General features: G+C 38.1%; 1 protein-coding gene across 1 annotated transcript; it reads right to left on the bottom strand.

The window, feature by feature from the left end:
* Nucleotides 1-641: 641 nt before the first annotated feature.
* Nucleotides 642-14139, bottom strand: LOC124395446 (synaptotagmin-5). The gene is made up of 5 exons (XM_046863924.1): nucleotides 13920-14139; nucleotides 10474-11471; nucleotides 2348-2519; nucleotides 1427-1593; nucleotides 642-1153 (listed from the first exon to the last, which is right to left on the bottom strand). The coding sequence occupies exons 1-5, from the start codon at nucleotides 13936-13938 to the stop codon at nucleotides 1004-1006; spliced, it is 1506 nt and encodes a 501-aa protein (XP_046719880.1). The 5' UTR covers nucleotides 13939-14139; the 3' UTR covers nucleotides 642-1003.
* Nucleotides 14140-19475: the final 5336 nt, after the last annotated feature.

The following is a 19475-nucleotide window of genomic DNA, read 5'->3' as shown; positions in this document are numbered from 1 at the left end:
GAGCGAAGGCTGGTCCGTGAGGTCCGATCCAACAGATGAGCTCCTGTAGCTCAAACTACTGAAGAAGTTCATGCTGTTAATGCTCGACGGTTCACGACTTATTTGGAAGCAAAAGGAGGACCAACACAATATTAGACAGGTGGTCATAATGTTATACCTGATCAGTGTTTATAGAAGTAATAATGGTTTTAGTTACATTGGGACTTGTATTGGTTGTAATGGAAACTGTAATGGTGCAAATATGGTTGCTGTTTTTCCCGGGTTTGCCTGTGTTGTAGAAATAAATATTAACGAAAGAAAATAAAAGCGGGCACTTCCATGCGTCTTCTATTAGTGTCTTAATTAGTGTCTTCTATAGTTATGTCTTGAGAACCAATAGAGCACATTCTGGTAACTACATGTTGGTATCTACTGAATAACACTAGAGGCCATTAGGAGATTATTGAGCATCCAGGTTCCAGTACATTTTAGTACATTACACTCATGTGTTTGGGTTTAGGAGAATGATAAACACAAACACAGTACATAATACACTGACCATTTGGTAATGGTTCAGATTGTTGCAGATGATGGTTTGTAATGGTATTGTAGTGGAAACATTACAGTTTCTGTGATGGTCCCAATTGTAGATTTTTTTTTTAGAAGAAAACAACATATAGACTTTTCATACTACATATTCATCAGTTATTCATAATAAAACTAAACATTATTTTAGAAATGACCACAATTGCTTTCTCTCTAGGCAGTAGCTTATCCTTTTTCCTTCTTGTTACCACTGGCTTCATGACAACACTGAAAAACACTACACAAATGAAATGAAAGTGGATTGAAAAGTATTATAGTAAAAATAAAATCATTTGCAACACTTTGTATGAATAAATACTGCAATCACAATAATAAATACATCCTTTATCACTGGATGAGTCCCAATAAAATGCTGCTGCTGCTGCTGGAGATGAGAAACCCCACTGTTATAAATGATGTCCAGTATTTTGAGTTGGCTTTAGGGTGTATCTGAGAGGAGTGTGTGCCATCGTGCTGTTTCCACCTGCCCTCGGCTGCACATCTCCTTCCAGTGCTGTTGCCCTTCCTCCGGGCCCTCAGAGCCAATCAGAACACGACCGAGTACACTACTTTTTGTGTAGAGCCGTCCCTGTGAAAATTATATATAAATATGTTGGTGAGTGCGTGTAAAGTCAAAACTGCGAGATAAAATGTCGCAATTGCGAGAAGAAAAAAAAATCGCAATTCCGACTTTATTTCTATATATATATATATATATATATATATATATATATATATATATATATATATATATATATATATATATAATAAATGGCCAATTCCACATTTATTTGTTCTAAAACATATTTACATGATCATTAAAAAAAAATGGAATTTTAAGGATATGATGTTTTCTATTCACCTGCATAACGATGAACTCCAGGACCAGAGGCAGTCTGATGATGTCACCAGGTGGTAAATCGAACAGGAACGGTGCGTTCCACACGGCGTTAGGTCCACTAGCCCCTTTCGTCTCTTTAGTACTGATCACGTTCCCCCCCTGACGCAGGTTGATGACGATGTAGTGATCTGATACATGAAGAAAAGCTCCTGTCACTTTTTATTTGTGGGAATTTTCAATTAAAAACCAGATCCATTGTTAAAGTCCTGGATTCATTAATTTATCTATTTAATAAATTCATTAAATCGGCTTTTAATTAACAATGTCTTGTTTCTTATCTCGTTGAATAGAAGAAATTGCTGCTAACTTTGTAGATGTTCTTTGTGTAGTACCTCAGACAATACTCTAAATCTACAACAGAATTGTGAAACCTGATTTCTCCAGCCATATGTGGTTTCTCTCCTGTTTTCACAAATGTGGAGGCACACAATTGTATGTCTTTGGATGTGGTAGCATAAATTTTCCTTCACTTGAACTAGGAGACTCAAACCTGTTTCAGCATGACAGTGCTGCTGTGTACAAAGCCAGCTCCATTAAGATATGCTTTACATGAGTTGAAGTGAAAGATTTTGAGTGGCCTGTTATAGAGCTCTGACTTCAAACCTTCTGAATATGCCTCCTTTCCTCACCTCACCTACATCAATACATGACTTTACTAACACCCTTGCGGCTAAATGACTCTCATTAAAAACTCCACAAGCACACTCCCAAATCTAGTGGAACATCTTCGCAGGAAATGGGAATTAATGTGCAATGGGATGTTAAAAAAGCACATACCAATCTTATAGTCTCGTGTCCACAAACTTTGGCCATATAATATTGTAGAATCTGCTAAGAACAATGTATAATACACTGCATATTCAGTAAATAATGCTAGCATACCTGCAGCCCCAGGCATTCGAGTCAGCTTGGCAAGGTTTTCAGCTTTGCGCACCATCACTTTAATCCGATGGGCTTGAGTCTGGTACTGAAGCAGGATAAAAAGTTGACCCAAAGGCTTGGAAATGCACACTGATGTCCTCAACGTGCCCAAGGGCTCTTGAGTACTGTGGCTCTGAAAGCACACATGAAAAATAGTGCAGTCAGTAAACTGGCAGTAGTTTCAGCTGCAAAGTAAATCACTGGAATATATTAATGCATTTACTCACATAATCATAATCATTTTTAAACCAGTGCTGAGGTTGAATAAAGAAAAAAGCGTATAAAAACTGATGTGAAGATTTATCATTCATGAAGGGAGTCTCCAGTGTCGGAGCTTTGTTGGTGTGTTTTTTCTTCAACATGAGTTTTTAGAACACAGGAATGTCAAAACAGAGGAAAAAAGAAGCTGGGGAAGGAATGAGCTGCTATAATATGATAAATGTTTTGTGGATGAATATCAAATGCAACTGCAAACTGATACAAAAAAAATCTTTACACAGTGAATTACACAATACAAGTCATATACATATCAATGTCAGAGATCTTGTGTGTGTGTTTGTTTCCACTCATGTAATGTCTCCACATAAATCTCACCATAGTTTCAAATGGTCTCTGTCAGGATTTGGGGAACCCTGACAAGTTTTTGTGCCCTGTTTTGTTTGTTCTTTCCTTGTGTTTCCTGTTCTCCCCACAAGATGTCGCCATTGTGTCCCTGTGTCCCTCAATAGCTACCTATTATTTCCACTTGTGTTCAATCGTAGTTGTTAACGTTATGCAGTCTGTCTGTTACATTTTGGTCGCCTGTGTTTCCAGCCCTATCTCGAGCAGCCCTGTGTAAGTGGTTTCTTGAAAAAGATTTGTTCTTCTTCTGTGCTTTTTCCAGAGAAAGACTTTATTATATTTTTTCCCTTTTAAGTGGTAGATTTAATTGTGTTCTGCTTTCGAGTTGTACAGAGTGGTGCAGGGAAACAGTTCCAACCCTCTTTGCCATTAGTTATAATGAATCAGTGGAAAGGGTTTGCTGTAAAACCTTTTATAATAATGGTGATAGCGTGAGTGCTGCACAAAGGGAATTTTGGCAACATTACCAGTTAGGACTTCATGATTGTGTCCCGTCTGCTAATTTCAAAGAAACGGGTTTAGCCTTAAAAAAGAAGTCTTTGGGTGGCGTTGAACGGCCCACACGCCAGAGAATATTGAGGCTGTTCGAGCTGCCATCGTGAGGAGCAACAACATGATTTATCGCTGTGTTGAGATGTTTTGAGATGTTTTTATGAAATGACGTACCCATGTTGTAATCGCATGAGCAAACAGAACACGATCATGACGTCCCACCTGGGAATAGCACCGGAATTCCCTTCACTCAAAATATCACCATTCTTATAAAAGGCTTCTACAGTGAACGCTCGTTGTGCACCACTCCGCTGCTCCATAACTATTGGCAAGGGGTTGGAAATGAGGTCAACCTGGTTCCTAACAAAGACGCCCTCAGGGTCGCCAACTCCTAATTCCAATAATTCCCGTTTCCAGATTTTCAGATCCGATTTTGTCGTTTTCCACCATTTGCTCTTTAGGATTTTTGTTCTGTGAACACTATTTTTGTTTTTCCTGATTTGTTTGTATTTTTGGACTTTCAAAAAAAAAGAAGGGTACTTTTAATTAGTTAGTTACACAAAGTACCTTGAGTTTTACTGCGATTGGCAAACTTATTATGGTTACCGTTTGTTTTGGGGTTTTTCAATTTAGTTTCTTGTTTATGTACTTATTTGGCCTCATTCATCATCCAATCAGAGGTGGTGAAAGTACACACATCCTTTACTTCAGTAGAGAATACAGATACTCATGTTTTAAAAAACGTAAAGAAGTTTGGGTACTTAAGTAAAAAGTAGCCTTTACTACTACCTGTTTTAGTGTCACGTGGGTAACTGGACCTCACATCATATTAATATATTATAACTATTTGAACAACCACCATATAAAACACAAGCAGAGAAAATATGATGCTGATTAGGTAATCAGGAATGTTAGCTATAGTTGTTGTTGCCTTCTGCCTGCTTATTGTGAGCTTCGTAAACTAGTCTACATCTGTGGTGTGCGAGAGCCAGGAAATGATACACCAGTTGCAGGTTGAAAAAGCTGTGTAATGACAGGAAATAATTTTGTTGCTGAAAACGGTGGGCAACAAGAAGAAAAAATATTGATGTCACCAAATAGATTAAAACCAAAGGAACGAGTCTGGATTAAAATGTAAGAAGTGGAAAGTACAAATATTTGAAAATGTAATTAGTGAAAGTAAAAATGTGTTAAAAATGAATAGTGAAGTAAAATACTGATACCAGAAACATCTGCTTACGTACAGTAACAAAGTATTTGTTCTTCATTACCTCCCACCTCTGCATCCAACCTAGATTTAATTCTGTCTGCCGATTTGGATTTGTTTGCCTGTTTTTTATAATAAACTTCCATATTCAGCATTTGTATCCTTTTCAACTATTGTGCGTTCGATACAATACATTACAATCAACACCTCAGGTTTATTACAGGGTTATTTTCATTAGTGATGCAGACAGATGTGCACTCCTTATAGATTATTGTAATGTTTAATTTCATTTCCTCCCACTTTGTTATTTAAGATTTATCCGTAATGCTGTTTGATTTCATTCATGACACGTGTATTGAGAAGTTGGTGTTGATCAGTAGGCAAACTGTTGGAGTTTTAATCCTAAATCATACTCAACCCACACGCACACACACACACACACACACACACACACACACACGCCTACTGAGGATTATATCATAGCAGTGGGTGCTGTTTCATCTGTGTGTGTTTCGAATCCACAAAGCAAACATCTGTTCTAATAATGAGCACGTTTCTCACAAATGTCACCGAGTTCCCTGCTGCGTAATACATAAAAGTACAAAATACATACAGTCTCAATCCAGAGAGGAGGCGGATAACAAACCTACATGAATAAACACGGCAGGACTTGCTGATTTCAGCCTCGAAGAGCAAATTAAGTATATATTATTATATTTTTGCTGATAGTTATAATATATAAGTCAGTTTTAATGCTACTTCATGGACAAAGTGCATTATAAAAACTACTTGAATAAATCAGTAAGGGAAATAAATGCATGTTAGACTGCACAGTGTGTAGTTTATTCCTAATATCTGCTGGATATATAAATTAAATAACCATCTTCTGTATTATAAAAACCCTAATTGAATGGGATCAGATCAGTAAAAAAAACTATATTTATTTTTAGCCAAATAAAATGATTCCAACAGCATTTTTTGATGACTGTATCGGAGCTGTTACACTGAATGATATCATGATATACACAAACAGACTTTGCACTAACTCAATTTCCTGTGGCAATTATTCAACATTCCTTCTCTCAGTGTGCATCAAGTGCAAGATTCCCAGTGAGATGAAAGCTTTTTTAGATTGCATCATGCAAAATACTTACCGTAATTTCTGGACTATTAAACGCACCCATATATAAGCCGCACCCACTGAATTTGACAAAGATGTTTATTTTGAACATAAATAAGACGCACTTGTCTATAAGCTGCAGGTGTCTACACTGAAACTAATGAACTTTACACAGGTTTTAATGAAAGACAGTGTCTGTTACACAGCTTGATTCTAAACAGTAGCCTACCAAGAAAGTCATTGTTCACTGTCTTCCTCCTTCCTTTCACAACTATTTCTTTCTGGAGTTTTTCTTTCAGCATCGTCGTGCGTTTAAAAATCACCATCGGTGAAGCTTTTCTCCCGATGCCGTGCAGCTCAGAACACAGGTGAAGTGTGTTTTCATGCCCGGTTGTTTTCAGCGTGACGAATGATTCACATTTCCTGTAGACAGTCCGAGTGAGAGGCAGGTCAAACGTCAGAGGAACCGCATCCATATTTATGATGTGGTGCGGCCCGATTCAGTGGGAGCGCATCTGATTTAATATAAAGAGTTTCATTGGTTCACCTGAACCCATTTAGCAATTTCATTGGTCTAATGTTATGGGGTTCAGTTTTTTGGCTTGAAGTTTGTGAAACCGGGAAAAACCCAGGAAAAATCCATAAATTAGCCGCTTCAGTGTTTAAACAGCGGGGTTCAAAACGTGGGAAAAAAGTAGCGGCTTATAGTCCAGAAAATACGGTATTTACATTTGTTCAAGTGCCGTCTCTGCCTCCATTCTGCCACTGGTCTCTTTCTGACTGAGTTCACCTGTTCTGTGTCTCTCGTTAATTAAATTGTCTTTACTGTATACACCCCACTGTGTCTTTTTCTCGTCATGCATTCATTAATTCCAAGCTCCTGGGTTGTGCATATCCTATCCTGGTTTTCTTTGCATGATCATGGATTATTCTTGTTTGTTTTACCCTGCCCCCCCTCTGTGTTTTGACACATGTTCGATTTCTGATAGCGTTTCATGGATTACGCATAAATCTCTGAGTTTACTCAGTAGCATCCTGCTCTCGGTGACCACACGTAAAAGGATTCTTCTGATTTACTTTATTTTCCTCTACTAGACTCTCAGCAACAAGAGAGTCTGTCGTAAAAAATGTGATTGCCAGAAACAAATGTGCATTCTGACTATCCTGTAACAGTATATCATGACCAGCTCTGTGTATCTATTCAGAATTATTGTATATAAGCACAAAAGAAGTCTGATTTCACAGTGAATAGAAAGTGGCAGCTCATTTGTTAAGATGTTGGCCTTCAGTTCAAATCCTGGCACAACTAAGCTGCCACTGCTGGGCCCTTGAGCATGGCCCTTTACCACTTATCTATCTAGTCTGTCTGTCTGTCTGTCTGTCTGTCCTTCCAAATATCCATTAATTCAACCATCTATCTATCTATCTATCTATCTATCTATCTATCTATCTATCTATCTATCTATCTATCTATCTATCTATCTGTCTGTCTGTCTGTCTGTCTGTCTGTCTGTCTGCCTGTCTGTCTGTCCTTCTAAATATCCATTACCTCAACCATCTATCTATCTATCTATCTATCTATCTATCTATCTATCTATCTATCTATCTATCTATCTATCTATCTATCTATCTATCTATCTATCTATCTATCTATCTATCTATCTATCTATCTATCTATCTATCTATCTGTCTGTCTGTCTGTCTGTCTGTCTGTCTGTCTGTCCTTCCAAATATCCATTACTTCAACCATCTATCTATCTATCTATCTATCTATCTATCTATCTATCTATCTATCTATCTATCTATCTATCTATCTATCTATCTATCCTGATACAATTCATTTTATTTTAGCAAGTAAAGCGGTAATAATAAATTATATACGTTTGTTGCTTATAATTTTGAGTTTTTGTCACAACAGCTTGTAGCATTTCAGAGAAACCAGAACTTTTTCTGTCCTGAATACTTTCCCATGCTGTAATTCTTAATGGTTACAAAGCTCTGATACTGGAGACTCCTTCCAGAAAAGTGAAATAGACATTATGTTTAGAGAATACATCACCATATCAACAACTATAAGTTTCTCTTTGTCCAATAACAAGTTTGGGTTTATTTTTTTAACCTCCGTTTTGAATTATAGCTGAAGCTATTATCAGAGCTGCTGCTAGAAAAAAATCATCAAGCGGCATATAATACTTTTGAACTACACACTTTGGAAGCAAACGGAACATACTAACCATGTAGTGTTCAAATAGAAAGTCTTGTTATTTAATTTAATCTGAGTTTGTTGTCTTTTTTACACTTTCTCCACACTTCTTCTTCGCTCTCATAGTAATGCCCTCTGGCACCGTTTTCCTTCTTCACTGAGGACAAAGCGTGGGTGTTGCGCCACTCAAGTCACTCAGCACTAATCCCTATCACCATATCACCATCTAGCAGCAGAGTGGAAAATGCAGCATACACACACACACACACACACACACACACACACACACACACACACACACACAAACAGGGGGAGCTACGTTCTGATTACAAAGTCACATTCTCACATAGATAGAGCGAGCGAACGTGATATGGATTATTACAGAAGCGGAGTGCCGCATTTTCCATCCACCTGCGTCACTTGGCAGGAGCAGGAACACGCACGGGGACGCACGGTGCAGCGCTGACCTCAGAAACGGGAAATGTGATGGAGCTGATGGAACTGATGACACATCACCAACAGGCCGGAGGCAAATCTGATACTCATTGTTGCTCAATAACAGCTTTTCCACATCTTAATCTAATCGGAGTCATCTCATTTTCAAGATGCACTGATGATTGTTTTTTAGCTCTAAGGTTTCGCTTCATTGACCAAGTCACCTCTTTGGATTGTATATCAACAGAGTGGTTTTAAATTGTACAGTATATCCTATTATAGGTCACAATTGTCTTTTTTTTACAAGAAGATGTATTGTGCTTATTAACTCACAAACCGAACGAATAAATAAACAAATGGGTTATTTTGGCCTGAATACATCATACAGCTCTATGTACATAATATCACCGATCTCGATTTAAAAGAACAATTATATTTGCAAAAAGATTCTCCAAAAACAAATCAATTAAAAAAACTTTCTTTCAGCTTCTCCCATTAGGGGTCGCCAAAGCGGACCATCCACATGTTTGATTTGGCACATGTTTTTACGCTGGATGCCCTTCCTAACGCAGCCCTCCCCATTTAGCCGGGCTTGGGACTAAGGCTTGTGCAACCCTAATGGCTGGGGTCGGTTCCCAGACCGGGGATGGAACCCAGGCCGCAGCGGTGAGAGCGCCGCATCCTAACCACTAGACCACCGGGGAACCCCCAAAAACAAATCAATTAAAATGTTGAAAACCCTAACACTAACCTATCCTTACTAGTTGTAAAAAAAAAAAAAAGAAAGAAAGCATGTTTAGATGTGCAAAATCCCTTATAATCTAAGGTTCCTGAGATGCTGTGAGTCCCTATAACAATCCTGTAACAGTAATTCAGCATTATTGTTGTGTGTCAGGGGTGTCATTGGTGGTAAATCTGGTAACGTATTTGTCATACGCTGTTTCAGATGTGTTAGATGTCATCAGTTCTTAGTTATAGGCACTAAAGAAGTCTCAGTACATGGTAACAAGCAAGAACTATCAACCAGGGAGCAAGCAAGAGAGCATTAACATAGCAAGACAAAGAGTGAGTGGATGGTTGAATGATATGATATTAAATGAATATGACTCTTGATTTATGGAAATTCTTTTAGCACTAAACAGGATGCTTATTTGGGTAGTGAAAGAAAGTAATTTTCTTTGCTGTGTAACTTTCTTTCGGCTTCTCCCAGTAGGGGTCGCCACAGCGGATCATCTGTATTCGTGATCCGCATGTTCGATTTGGCACATGTTTTTACGCTGGATGCCCTTCCTAATGCAACCCTCCCCATTTATCCGGGCTTGGGACCGGCACTAAGAGTGCACTGGCTTGTGCAACCCTAATGGATGGGGTTGGTTCCCTGACTGGCAGTAAAAGCGCCGAATCCTAACCACTAGACCACCAGTAGTAAGTTGTGTAGGTAGTTAACTTGAGATAACCGAAGAATGAGTTTCTCCCTCTTTCATGTTTAAAGAAAAGAAAGAAAATGAAGATGCTTTATACTTGTCACATGTACTTTACACCACAGTAAAATTCTTTCTTCACATATCCCAGAGATGTTAGGAGCTGCGGTCAGAGCATAGGGTCAGCCACGATTCAGTGCCCCTGGAGTACTGAGGGTTAGGGGTCTTGTTTTTGAGACCCAAAAGTGGCAGCTTGGTGATACCTGGGCTTCAACCCCTGACCTTCCAATCAGTAACCAGAGCCTTAACAAATAAGCTTAGCCCAATCTGCGTCTATGCACTCATGGGGTCCCATCTTAGTGCCAATACCTCCACTTAGATTATTATGTTAATTTATATATTATTTGCTTTCTCTGTGAAACCTTTTTGGGTAAAAATTGGAATACTGTTCCAAAAAATATATTTAGATTTCAGTAAAAAATCAATATTTCTTGGCTGCCAATGATAATTTGTGGTACATTAAAATGTGATGCATTAGTGTTATGTATTCCATTTCCCATCTTTTAAAACTATAACATGTTTCTGTACCTTTTTTGCTCGCCTCCTAGCAGGATTCAGCTGGCGGGCGTAGGTGATGGTGGTATCGGGCTCCCAGTCCATCTCACTACAGTTGAGCTCTAGATCACCAAGCGGTGTCTCTCGGAGGCCTGAGAAATCTTTACCGTACACGGCCAGTTTGAGAGTGCAGGTCCGGAGCTCTTCTACGGATCCAACCATCAGAGTATACACCTGAGTCTGAGGTTCTAGGCTCAGGCTGTTTCTGCGTGATGGTACTGCCTGCAGGGCAGCAGGGCACAGTGGGGGCAGGCTGGCTCGCACCATGGCACCACTGAGCCTCCTGGAGCCCTTGAGCAAACTGAGGATTGTGATTGTGAGGGTGCCATCTGCTGGACAGAACAGCAAGGAGAACTGAACCGTAGGAGGTTGCTTGTTCGTGATAGAGCTGCGTCTGGAGCTCTGGCTGGTGCTGTATTGAGATGGAGATAGCTCCCCCTGTTGGATAGATGGCAAATGCTCGGGATAGGAACCTGTCAGAAAGCTGTCTCCAATCACCGTTGAGCGACGATCCAGAGCGCGGCGTGTTTTAGACCCTAGGCTAATTTTAGGGATACTCGGGAGGGAGGCTCGCCCATGAACATTGGGTTTAAACGGAGAACAGGGGGCGGAGGGGGTGCTTAGGCGACGGAGGGCGAATCGAGATTTCTGAGGGCTTTTCAAGCTGGTTGAGATGTGCGGGAAACTGCTCTGGCTGTCATCGGATGGTGTAAAGCTGCTGGCCTCTAATGGATAGTCCAATACATCACCATCCAACTCTTCATACTGCTGTTTAACTGGAAGAATTTTGATCGACGGGGACGAGCTGAGAGTCACAGTCACGTGATCTGACGTGGCAGATTGTAGGTAAAACTCCTCCTCTTTAGCGTCAGAAGAGTAGGATTTCTTGCGACGCCAACAAATAATGCAGCCCAGCACAAGACAGAAGCAGATGATGGCCAGGCCAACAGCCAGGAGGATCTGCAAATGAACTGAGACAAATTCATTCATATCACATAATCATCCACAATATTTTTTACTTAAAACTCTGAATAAATTTCTTATGTATCTATACATCACATCTTTCACTTTTGTCATGACAGTCTTGGTTATTTAACAGAAAAATTAACTTTATCTCTGGCGATCTTGTTTGCGTACACACTGTATCTCACTTCTTTCATTGGTGTGTTTTTTTCCTTCTTCTCTAAACAGCACAGATCGCTCCTTATCTGATTACAGGACACAGGAAATGTCCATCTGTCCTCATCACAGCTAGATGGAGATGAAGCAAACACAGGCAAAGCTTTGATCTAAAACAGAGCCACCACGTGACCTTGGCTGGATCAGGATTGTTCCTCTGCTGCCGAGGACGTGTCTAATTGAGAGACTCTCTTTTTACGCATATCCGTGTTGTCTGTGTATGTAGGATTATGTGTTGCTATTATAAGATTCCATATTCCTACTAACCCAAGTTTGATACTTATATATGTGGTTCAGCAAACATGCATGGCTTGAGAAAAGCTTGATTTGCCAAGAAATAAAAAACAGCTAGCATCTTTGGGTGTCAGAATTAAAAATCTGGGTTTAATACGTCATTAAATTAGTAGTTCTTAAACATATTGCACCCAGGGATGTTGCACCCAAATGAGGATGGTTTCCCTTTTGAGTCTGGTTCCTCTCAAGGTTTCTTCCTCATAACATCTTAGGGAGTTTTTCCTTGCCACAGTCGCCACGGCTGCTAATCAGAGATAAATACACACCATTCACCTTGACTGTTGATTTCTGTAAAGCTGCTTTGAGACAATGTCTGTTGTGAAAAGCACTAAAAAAATAAACTTGACTTGACTTGACTTGACTTGACTTGACTTGACTTGACTTGACGTGTGTACAACAGCAAAGCAAATTCAATGTTAGATTTATGTCATGCGTACAATAAAAATGCCTGTTTATTACTGCTTTTTATTCCTAAACTTTCTATCAGCAGAACATTGCACCCGAACTCACATTACAGTTACGGTTTGGAATGGGTTTATGTTGGCATTCCAGTCTTTCAGCAGCAAGGACCACTCAAATATAGCCAAATATGCTGATGACTATTAAACCCAGTGATAAATATAATAAGTTTTGAGAACGGTCGGTTGTGTTTCCGCCATATTTTTATTCACAGAATATGTTGTGATTCACAAACCAGTGGGGGTCACTGGATACCATTTTAAGGACCAACCAAAAATATGTGCCAATATCTTTGTAAAAATGGAAACAATTCAAATAATAAATCAGTATGTGTAAAGTGCTTATGGGGTTTGAATGACATGGACTCTATGCGCATGTTTAATTAGGGTTAAGGTCATTTTATATGATGTAAAACCCTTTTTGCACCGAGGCCCTGACTCAGCACATTACATTGCTCACACAGAGCTAAACCCCAGTGAACTTACATCTATTTGCAAATACAATCCCCCACAACAAAGTGCTATTTACACTTATTAAAAGGTGGAAAATATTTTATATGCCTACTGCAATCACTCTAAGTGCCAGAGATAAGCTGAGAGCCAATTCAAGATAAAAACAAGTCACATGGTTAAGTTCATGTTATGGTTTAAACAACTGAAGTGCAAGACAAGGCTTCCAAAGCTTTACGGTAGGGTCTAAAAGAAAATAAATACCAAATGCAGCACTATTTAACTATGACTGGTGTTTAAATCGTAAAGTATTTAATTACTGAGTAAACAGCTATTATTATTATTAGTAGTAGTATAGTAGTGTTGGGATTGATAGTAATATGAAAATGTAATAAAATAAAAAACATTGTTTTCACTAATTATTATTTTACTCTTCAAAAAAATTCTATATATTACATACTGTTTTATTGTTTAATCTACTATTTCATATGTTATATTTTATACTATGATAATGATAATAATAATAATCCTCAATGTCATCGTAACTTTATTGTTTTTACTTATTATTATTTGACATTTATAAAAAATGTTCAATAAAAAATATACTGTTTATTGTAGAATAACTCATAAAGTTTATAATACATTAATAGAAATTATCATCATCATCATCATCATAAAAATATAAAATATGCTGTTTTATTGTTAAAATAATATTCAAAATTTATACTATAATAATAATAATAATAATAATAATAATAATAATAAGTAATGTATTCCTCTTCCTATACTATAATAATAATGATAATAATAATAATATAATAATGTGCAATAACTTTTTTTTTCTTTTTTACTTATTTTCTATTTTTTTATTTCTATTTATTTTATTTTTTTATGTGCAACTGGAAGCTTTTGTCACCAAAGCATCCCTTTTTTGCTAAATATACTATTTTATATTCAATACTGTATTCATCATCATCATCATCTTCATCCTTATGCGTCCCTGTTTTCTGTATGTAAAAATTTGTTAAACTTTATTACCTTCTAAATGGAGGCGCATGGTCACGGCTCCAGCACGCGCGCGCGCCCGTGATGAGCGTTACCGGGTGAAGTGCACGCGCTCTCCGGTATCAGGATCGCTCTTCAGCCCCCAGAGCTGTTCCGCATCGCGCGCTCAGGCGGAGACAAGCGGCGCGTGCGACGATCACGCCGCAGAAAAGAATAGGCACGAGCCGGTGGGCGTGCTTCAAACCACGCCCAAAACCACGCCAAGCGCCGCATCGGACGCGCCGCAACATTTTAAGCGTCCTGGAAGGTGGGCGTTCCACTCCAGAGGCACGTGGAAGAGTTCTGACGCGCTGTGATTGGTCAGAGATCCAAACATTAAAAAAAAAAAAACCTACCATTACAGTTTTCCATCAACGGAACTGAAAGTGAAGAACCTCCAGCTCCAGCACAACAATGTCTATGTGCACATAGTGAGATATGGTGTGTTAAGTTTGGAGTAGAAGAACTACAGGATCATGCACCAAGCCCTGACCTCCTCAAACCCACTAAACACCTCTGAGACCTCCTCAATTAACAAGCAGTGCCTCACCAATGTTCTTGGACATTTGTCTACAGCTTTAAAGAGATAAATCAGTTATATATATTTACATTTGCGGCATTTAGCAGACGCCCTTATCCAGAGCGATGTACAAAAGTGCTTTGAGTCGATGAATAAATCTACACTGGTACGCAAGATTACAAACTTAATATAAATATAACTCTTCTACAAACTTAGAAAGTGCTAATTTAAGTATTTCAGGAAGAGGTAGGTCTTCAATCATCGCTTGAAGATAGTCAGGGACTCTGCTGTACGGACATCTAGGGGAAGTTCATTCCACCACCAGAACAGAGAAGAGCATTGAAGTGTACTTACCTCTCATTCTGAGAGAAGGAGGTACCAGTCGAACAGTGCTGGAGGATCTCAGACAGCGTGATGTAGTGCGAGATGTGATGAGGTCACTGAGGTAAGATGGTGCTGGTCCATTTTTGGCCTTGTAGGCATCATCAGTGTTTTGAATCTGATACGTGCAGCTACTGGAAGCCAGTGAATGGAGCGCAGCAGTGGGGTGGTGTGGGAAAACTTGGGCAGATTGAACACAAGTTGTGCAGCTACGGTTTGGATCATTTGCAGTGGATGAGTACATTGTTACCATAATTATACATTTATATGAGCAAGCCAGTGGCAACTGTTGCAAGGAAACACTCCTTGTGATGGCATAAGAAAGAAACCTTGAGGAGCAGACTAAAAAATGAACCCATCCTCATCTAACACTGAATGTCCATTCATTATAGGTCCATCTTTGTTGAGGTGTGCACATGATATTGTCCATATCCATCACAAAAGTTCCCGAGCTGCTCAGCAACCCCATGGACCTGTTGAGGTGGAACCATCCCCAGCTGCACAGAGTGGTCTCGAATTTAAGAGAACTCAGGTGTAGGGAGACAGGATCAGATCCGCACAAATAAATCCCCAAAGCCACGCTCCAGAGCGGAGAGGTTTCCCAGAAACATGGAGAAAAATGGAGCTAATTATAACAGCAAATAAACAGCAATAAAGCTGGATTTACATGTATTTTTAGTGATGTGCTTCTTATCACACAGGTCTATAAAGTACAATACAACAAGGCATCCTGTTGTAGGAAAATTATCAAATAGGAAATTTTAACAAATTATTTTAAGGGCCCTTGAGCAAGGCCCTTAACCCATTGTTCTCTGGGGGTGCTGTATCATGGCTGACCCCAGTCTCTTAACATTGCTGGGATATGCTAAGAAAGAATTTTATTGTGTTGTAATGTACATTTGACAAGTAAAAAGCATCCATTAACTGTGAGAAATGGGGAAATGGGCACTGACTTTTATAGTTCTCCCTCTCTCTCTCTCTCTCTCTCTCTCTCTCTCTCTCTCTCTCTCTCTCTCTCTCTCTCTATCTCTATCTCTCTCTCTCTCTATCTCTGACTCAGCTTTACGAAATCGTGCCAAATTTGTTCAGGTTCTGCTCCTGTAATGGATCTACTGCAGTGCGACCTGATGAGACTAAAAATAAAACACTACAGCCGACATCGGTCACGGAGAGATTCCAGCTGTCTTTCAGATTTAAAAACATGTCAATTTTCCTTTGTTACTGATTAATTACATAATTATATCATCGTTTTTTTTTTTTTTTTCTCTTCACTAATTCTCCACCCACGCAGCAAAGTGTGCTTTGCTGGAGAGCCAAACTGCCTTCATCCATCCCTCTACGTATCTGCTGATTCCCTTCTCCAGGATTTATTGAGAAATAAAGCATTATTGTAGACTCGGCACTTTTTCAGCCCAAAGCTGCTTTGGAATAACAGAAAGTCTTTTAGGAGTGACTAATGCCCTATGAGTAATTGTGTGTTTGTGTATGTGTGTGTGTGTGTGTGTGTGTGTGTGTGTGTGTGTGTGTGTGTGTGTGTGTGTGTGGTGAGAGGGAGTCCTACAAACTTTTATCTCCCAGGCATTTGTTTGCACATTATAGTTGCTGTATTGCAGGCACACTGAAAGCATGATGTCAACACTTTGTGATGTTACTCCTTAAACTGCCTGAATACATCAGTGAAATTTGCTGTATAATATAATTGAACCTACATAAATAATTTATCAAGCTCAGACTTAGGTTATGACAAAGATATTTCAAGCAAAAATAGACACACAGGTTCCAGAAAAAAATGAGAAAATGATCTATATGGATTTTATTGATCATTTTATTGATCATTTTATTGATCATTTTATTGATCATTTTATTGGTCATTTTATATAATTTACTGAAGTAATTCTGATTGGTGAGTAGTTGATGACTCATCATCTCTAACAGAAGCTCAGGCAGACGTTTCAGATTATATGTCATATTAATGCACTTTGACTAATACATTATTTTTGCCATTGTAAGAGCTCATTAGTATGGATTGCATGGTGGAAGCACCAGATTAATAAAACATGTTCATCTGGTGAGGTTTTCTGTAAGGAAATGTTTATATAACATGTTTGGAAGGAGTCTCCAGTGTCAGTGAGTTTTTACACACACTGCTAAACATGCCGTCATTTTTGAATGAAAAATGTTAATTTTGTAAGTGGAGTAAAACATTTCATGGCATGATGTTAAAGCAAAGTAATACTCTGTATCACTTACCCCCTTACAAAGAAATGAACAGTCTAGAGGTTTTATGGTAATTTTATTTTAACAGAGATCGACAGAATATAAAAAAAAACTTTAGAGAAAGGTTATACATTTATTTGTATTTGATCATTTAAAATAAGTATTTGATCCCGTAACAAATTAGCAAGAATTCTGATGTCTTATATATATATATATATATATATATATATATACACACAAATATAATCAGCATTGCAGGATATAGGTATAAGATTCAGTACAGTCCTGATGGCAGCGATCTCATCTGCACCATCTTGTAGCATATGCGCCCAAGTGTTTTATTTCTATTGTACTATTTGATACAACTTCTAATGTTGCCTAAAGAGATGCATATGTAGAAAGAAATATCACATAACTTTGTTTTATTTGGATGCCAAAGCCTCGTCTTTTGCATATTACTCATTTTCTGTTACATAAGAGAGTGCTTGCCCATGCACACACACACACACACACACACACACACACACACACACACACACACAAAGCAATTTGGACATTAGCTGCATTGTTATTTTTTATTGCATTTTTTTATAGGTTTTTCTCACATTATCAGGTGAAAAACATGTTTGACTTTCTGTAGGCATGATCCTGTCATTTCTTCAGAAATAAAGATGAACTAAAAGATAACAACGACAGAGGCAGAATTAGTAGGTACTTAGTAAATTCTAAGACTAACATCTGTTAAGAGTAAAATATATTATGAACACAGTTAACAACAAAAAGCTGTAAAATGAGCAGCATGTGTAACAGAAACATTTTTAAGAGTAGCACATACGTAAGAGCACAAAAGTACCAGTAACACGTGTAAAGGTAACAAATAATGGTAACATACGAAAAACATGTTACACTTATAATGGTAACACGTAACATATGAGAAAAAGTATCATGTAACAGTGCATACAACAGTAACACGTAAATGTTAACACATAATGGTAAAACATAATTGAAACATATGATAAACATGTCAAAGTAACGCATAACAGTAATGTGTAAAAGTAACACATAGTAAAATGTAATGGAAAGACAAGAAACATATTGCAGTAACACATATACTGTAACAGTAACACGTGTTATGGTAACACATTATACTAACACATCTAACATTATCACAGAACAGTAACACCTAACAGTAACACAAGAGAAATGGATGTAACAGTAACACGTAAATGTAACATATAATAGGAAAGCATGTAACAATAACACAGATGTTTAACACAAGAGTAACATAACAGTAACACACAAAATGGCAACATACAGTAAGACAAACATGTAACAGTAACATAACAGTAACACGTGTAGTGAAACACATAAAAGAAACACGTAACAATTTTTTTGCATTCTCAGCTGCATAACTGCATAAACTGATCTTTGTCTATCTTTATTCAATTTTACTGCTTATTATAACACAATGCTGACTGACTTAAAAGTCCTTAATTGTGAAACAGCTCTCTCTAGTGGACATCTGACCAAACTGCTATTAGTTAATTCAGTGTTCCATTCAATAATTTGTTTCTTTGAAATTATACATATACACAGTCTACCACATGTGTAAACACTTTCACACACTTTTACTATCCAGAGCATGTTTTGTTAATTTTTTTTGGAAGATGCTGGAAGCCAAAGAACCCAAATGAACACACACAAAATGTTTGTTGTTTGTTGACTACAATTCAACATTTAACACAAAATTCCCCCATACTTTCTACTCAGCTAGAACACTTAGGACACTTTCCTTCACCATTTAGCACTGGAGCCCCCAAAGAACTCCCCCAGGAGCCTCCTCTTTAAGTCATACACTTATGATGTGTCCCACTTACACCTCCTACAACTCCAAATTAGCTGACAACATTGTTGTAGTGGGCATGATCTGGTCCCAGAACATTTTAAAAAAAAAGAGGAGCTTAACCACCACTTAAGACATCATGGGCCCATTACAGTCATTTTGCAGCCTGATTCTACAATCTTTAAATCTTTTACTGATATTAAAGTCTTTCAGATCGTACAAAAATCGTTTTCTTAAGAAAAAACTGAATTCTTCAAATAAAAAAAATGATATATCACATGCACATAAGAATGTAAACCCTTTGCAACAACACTTTAAATTTAATTTAGGTGCCTTACATCTTTCTTTCTTTCTTTCTTTCTTTCTTTCTTTCTTTCTTTCTTTCTTTCTGTCTTTCTTTCTTCCTTTCTTTCGTTCTTTCTTTCTTTCTTTTTTTCTTTCTTTCTTTCTTTCTTTCTTTCTTTCTTTCTTTCTTTCTTTCTTTCTTTCTTTCAGTGTGTCTGTCTTTCCTTCCATATGCATGTCTGTCTGTCTGTCTGTCTGTCTGTCTGTCTGTCTGTCTGTCTTTCCTTCTGTCTGTCTGTCTGCC

This window comes from Silurus meridionalis, chromosome 13 (assembly GCF_014805685.1).
Source record: "Silurus meridionalis isolate SWU-2019-XX chromosome 13, ASM1480568v1, whole genome shotgun sequence".
Lineage (NCBI taxonomy): Eukaryota > Metazoa > Chordata > Actinopteri > Siluriformes > Siluridae > Silurus > Silurus meridionalis.
This window is presented reverse-complemented; position numbering and strand designations above follow the sequence as displayed.

Bases quoted from the DNA above. Each gene is read 5' to 3' on its own strand.
- LOC124395446 (XM_046863924.1), bottom strand. The intron at 1,594-2,347 runs GTATGCTAGCAT...TTCATGTATCAG, and splicing joins TCGAATGCCTGGGGCTGCAG to ATCACTACATCGTCATCAAC. The intron at 1,154-1,426 runs GTGAATAGAAAA...TAATTTTCACAG, and splicing joins TGGAGTTCATCGTTATGCAG to GGACGGCTCTACACAAAAAG.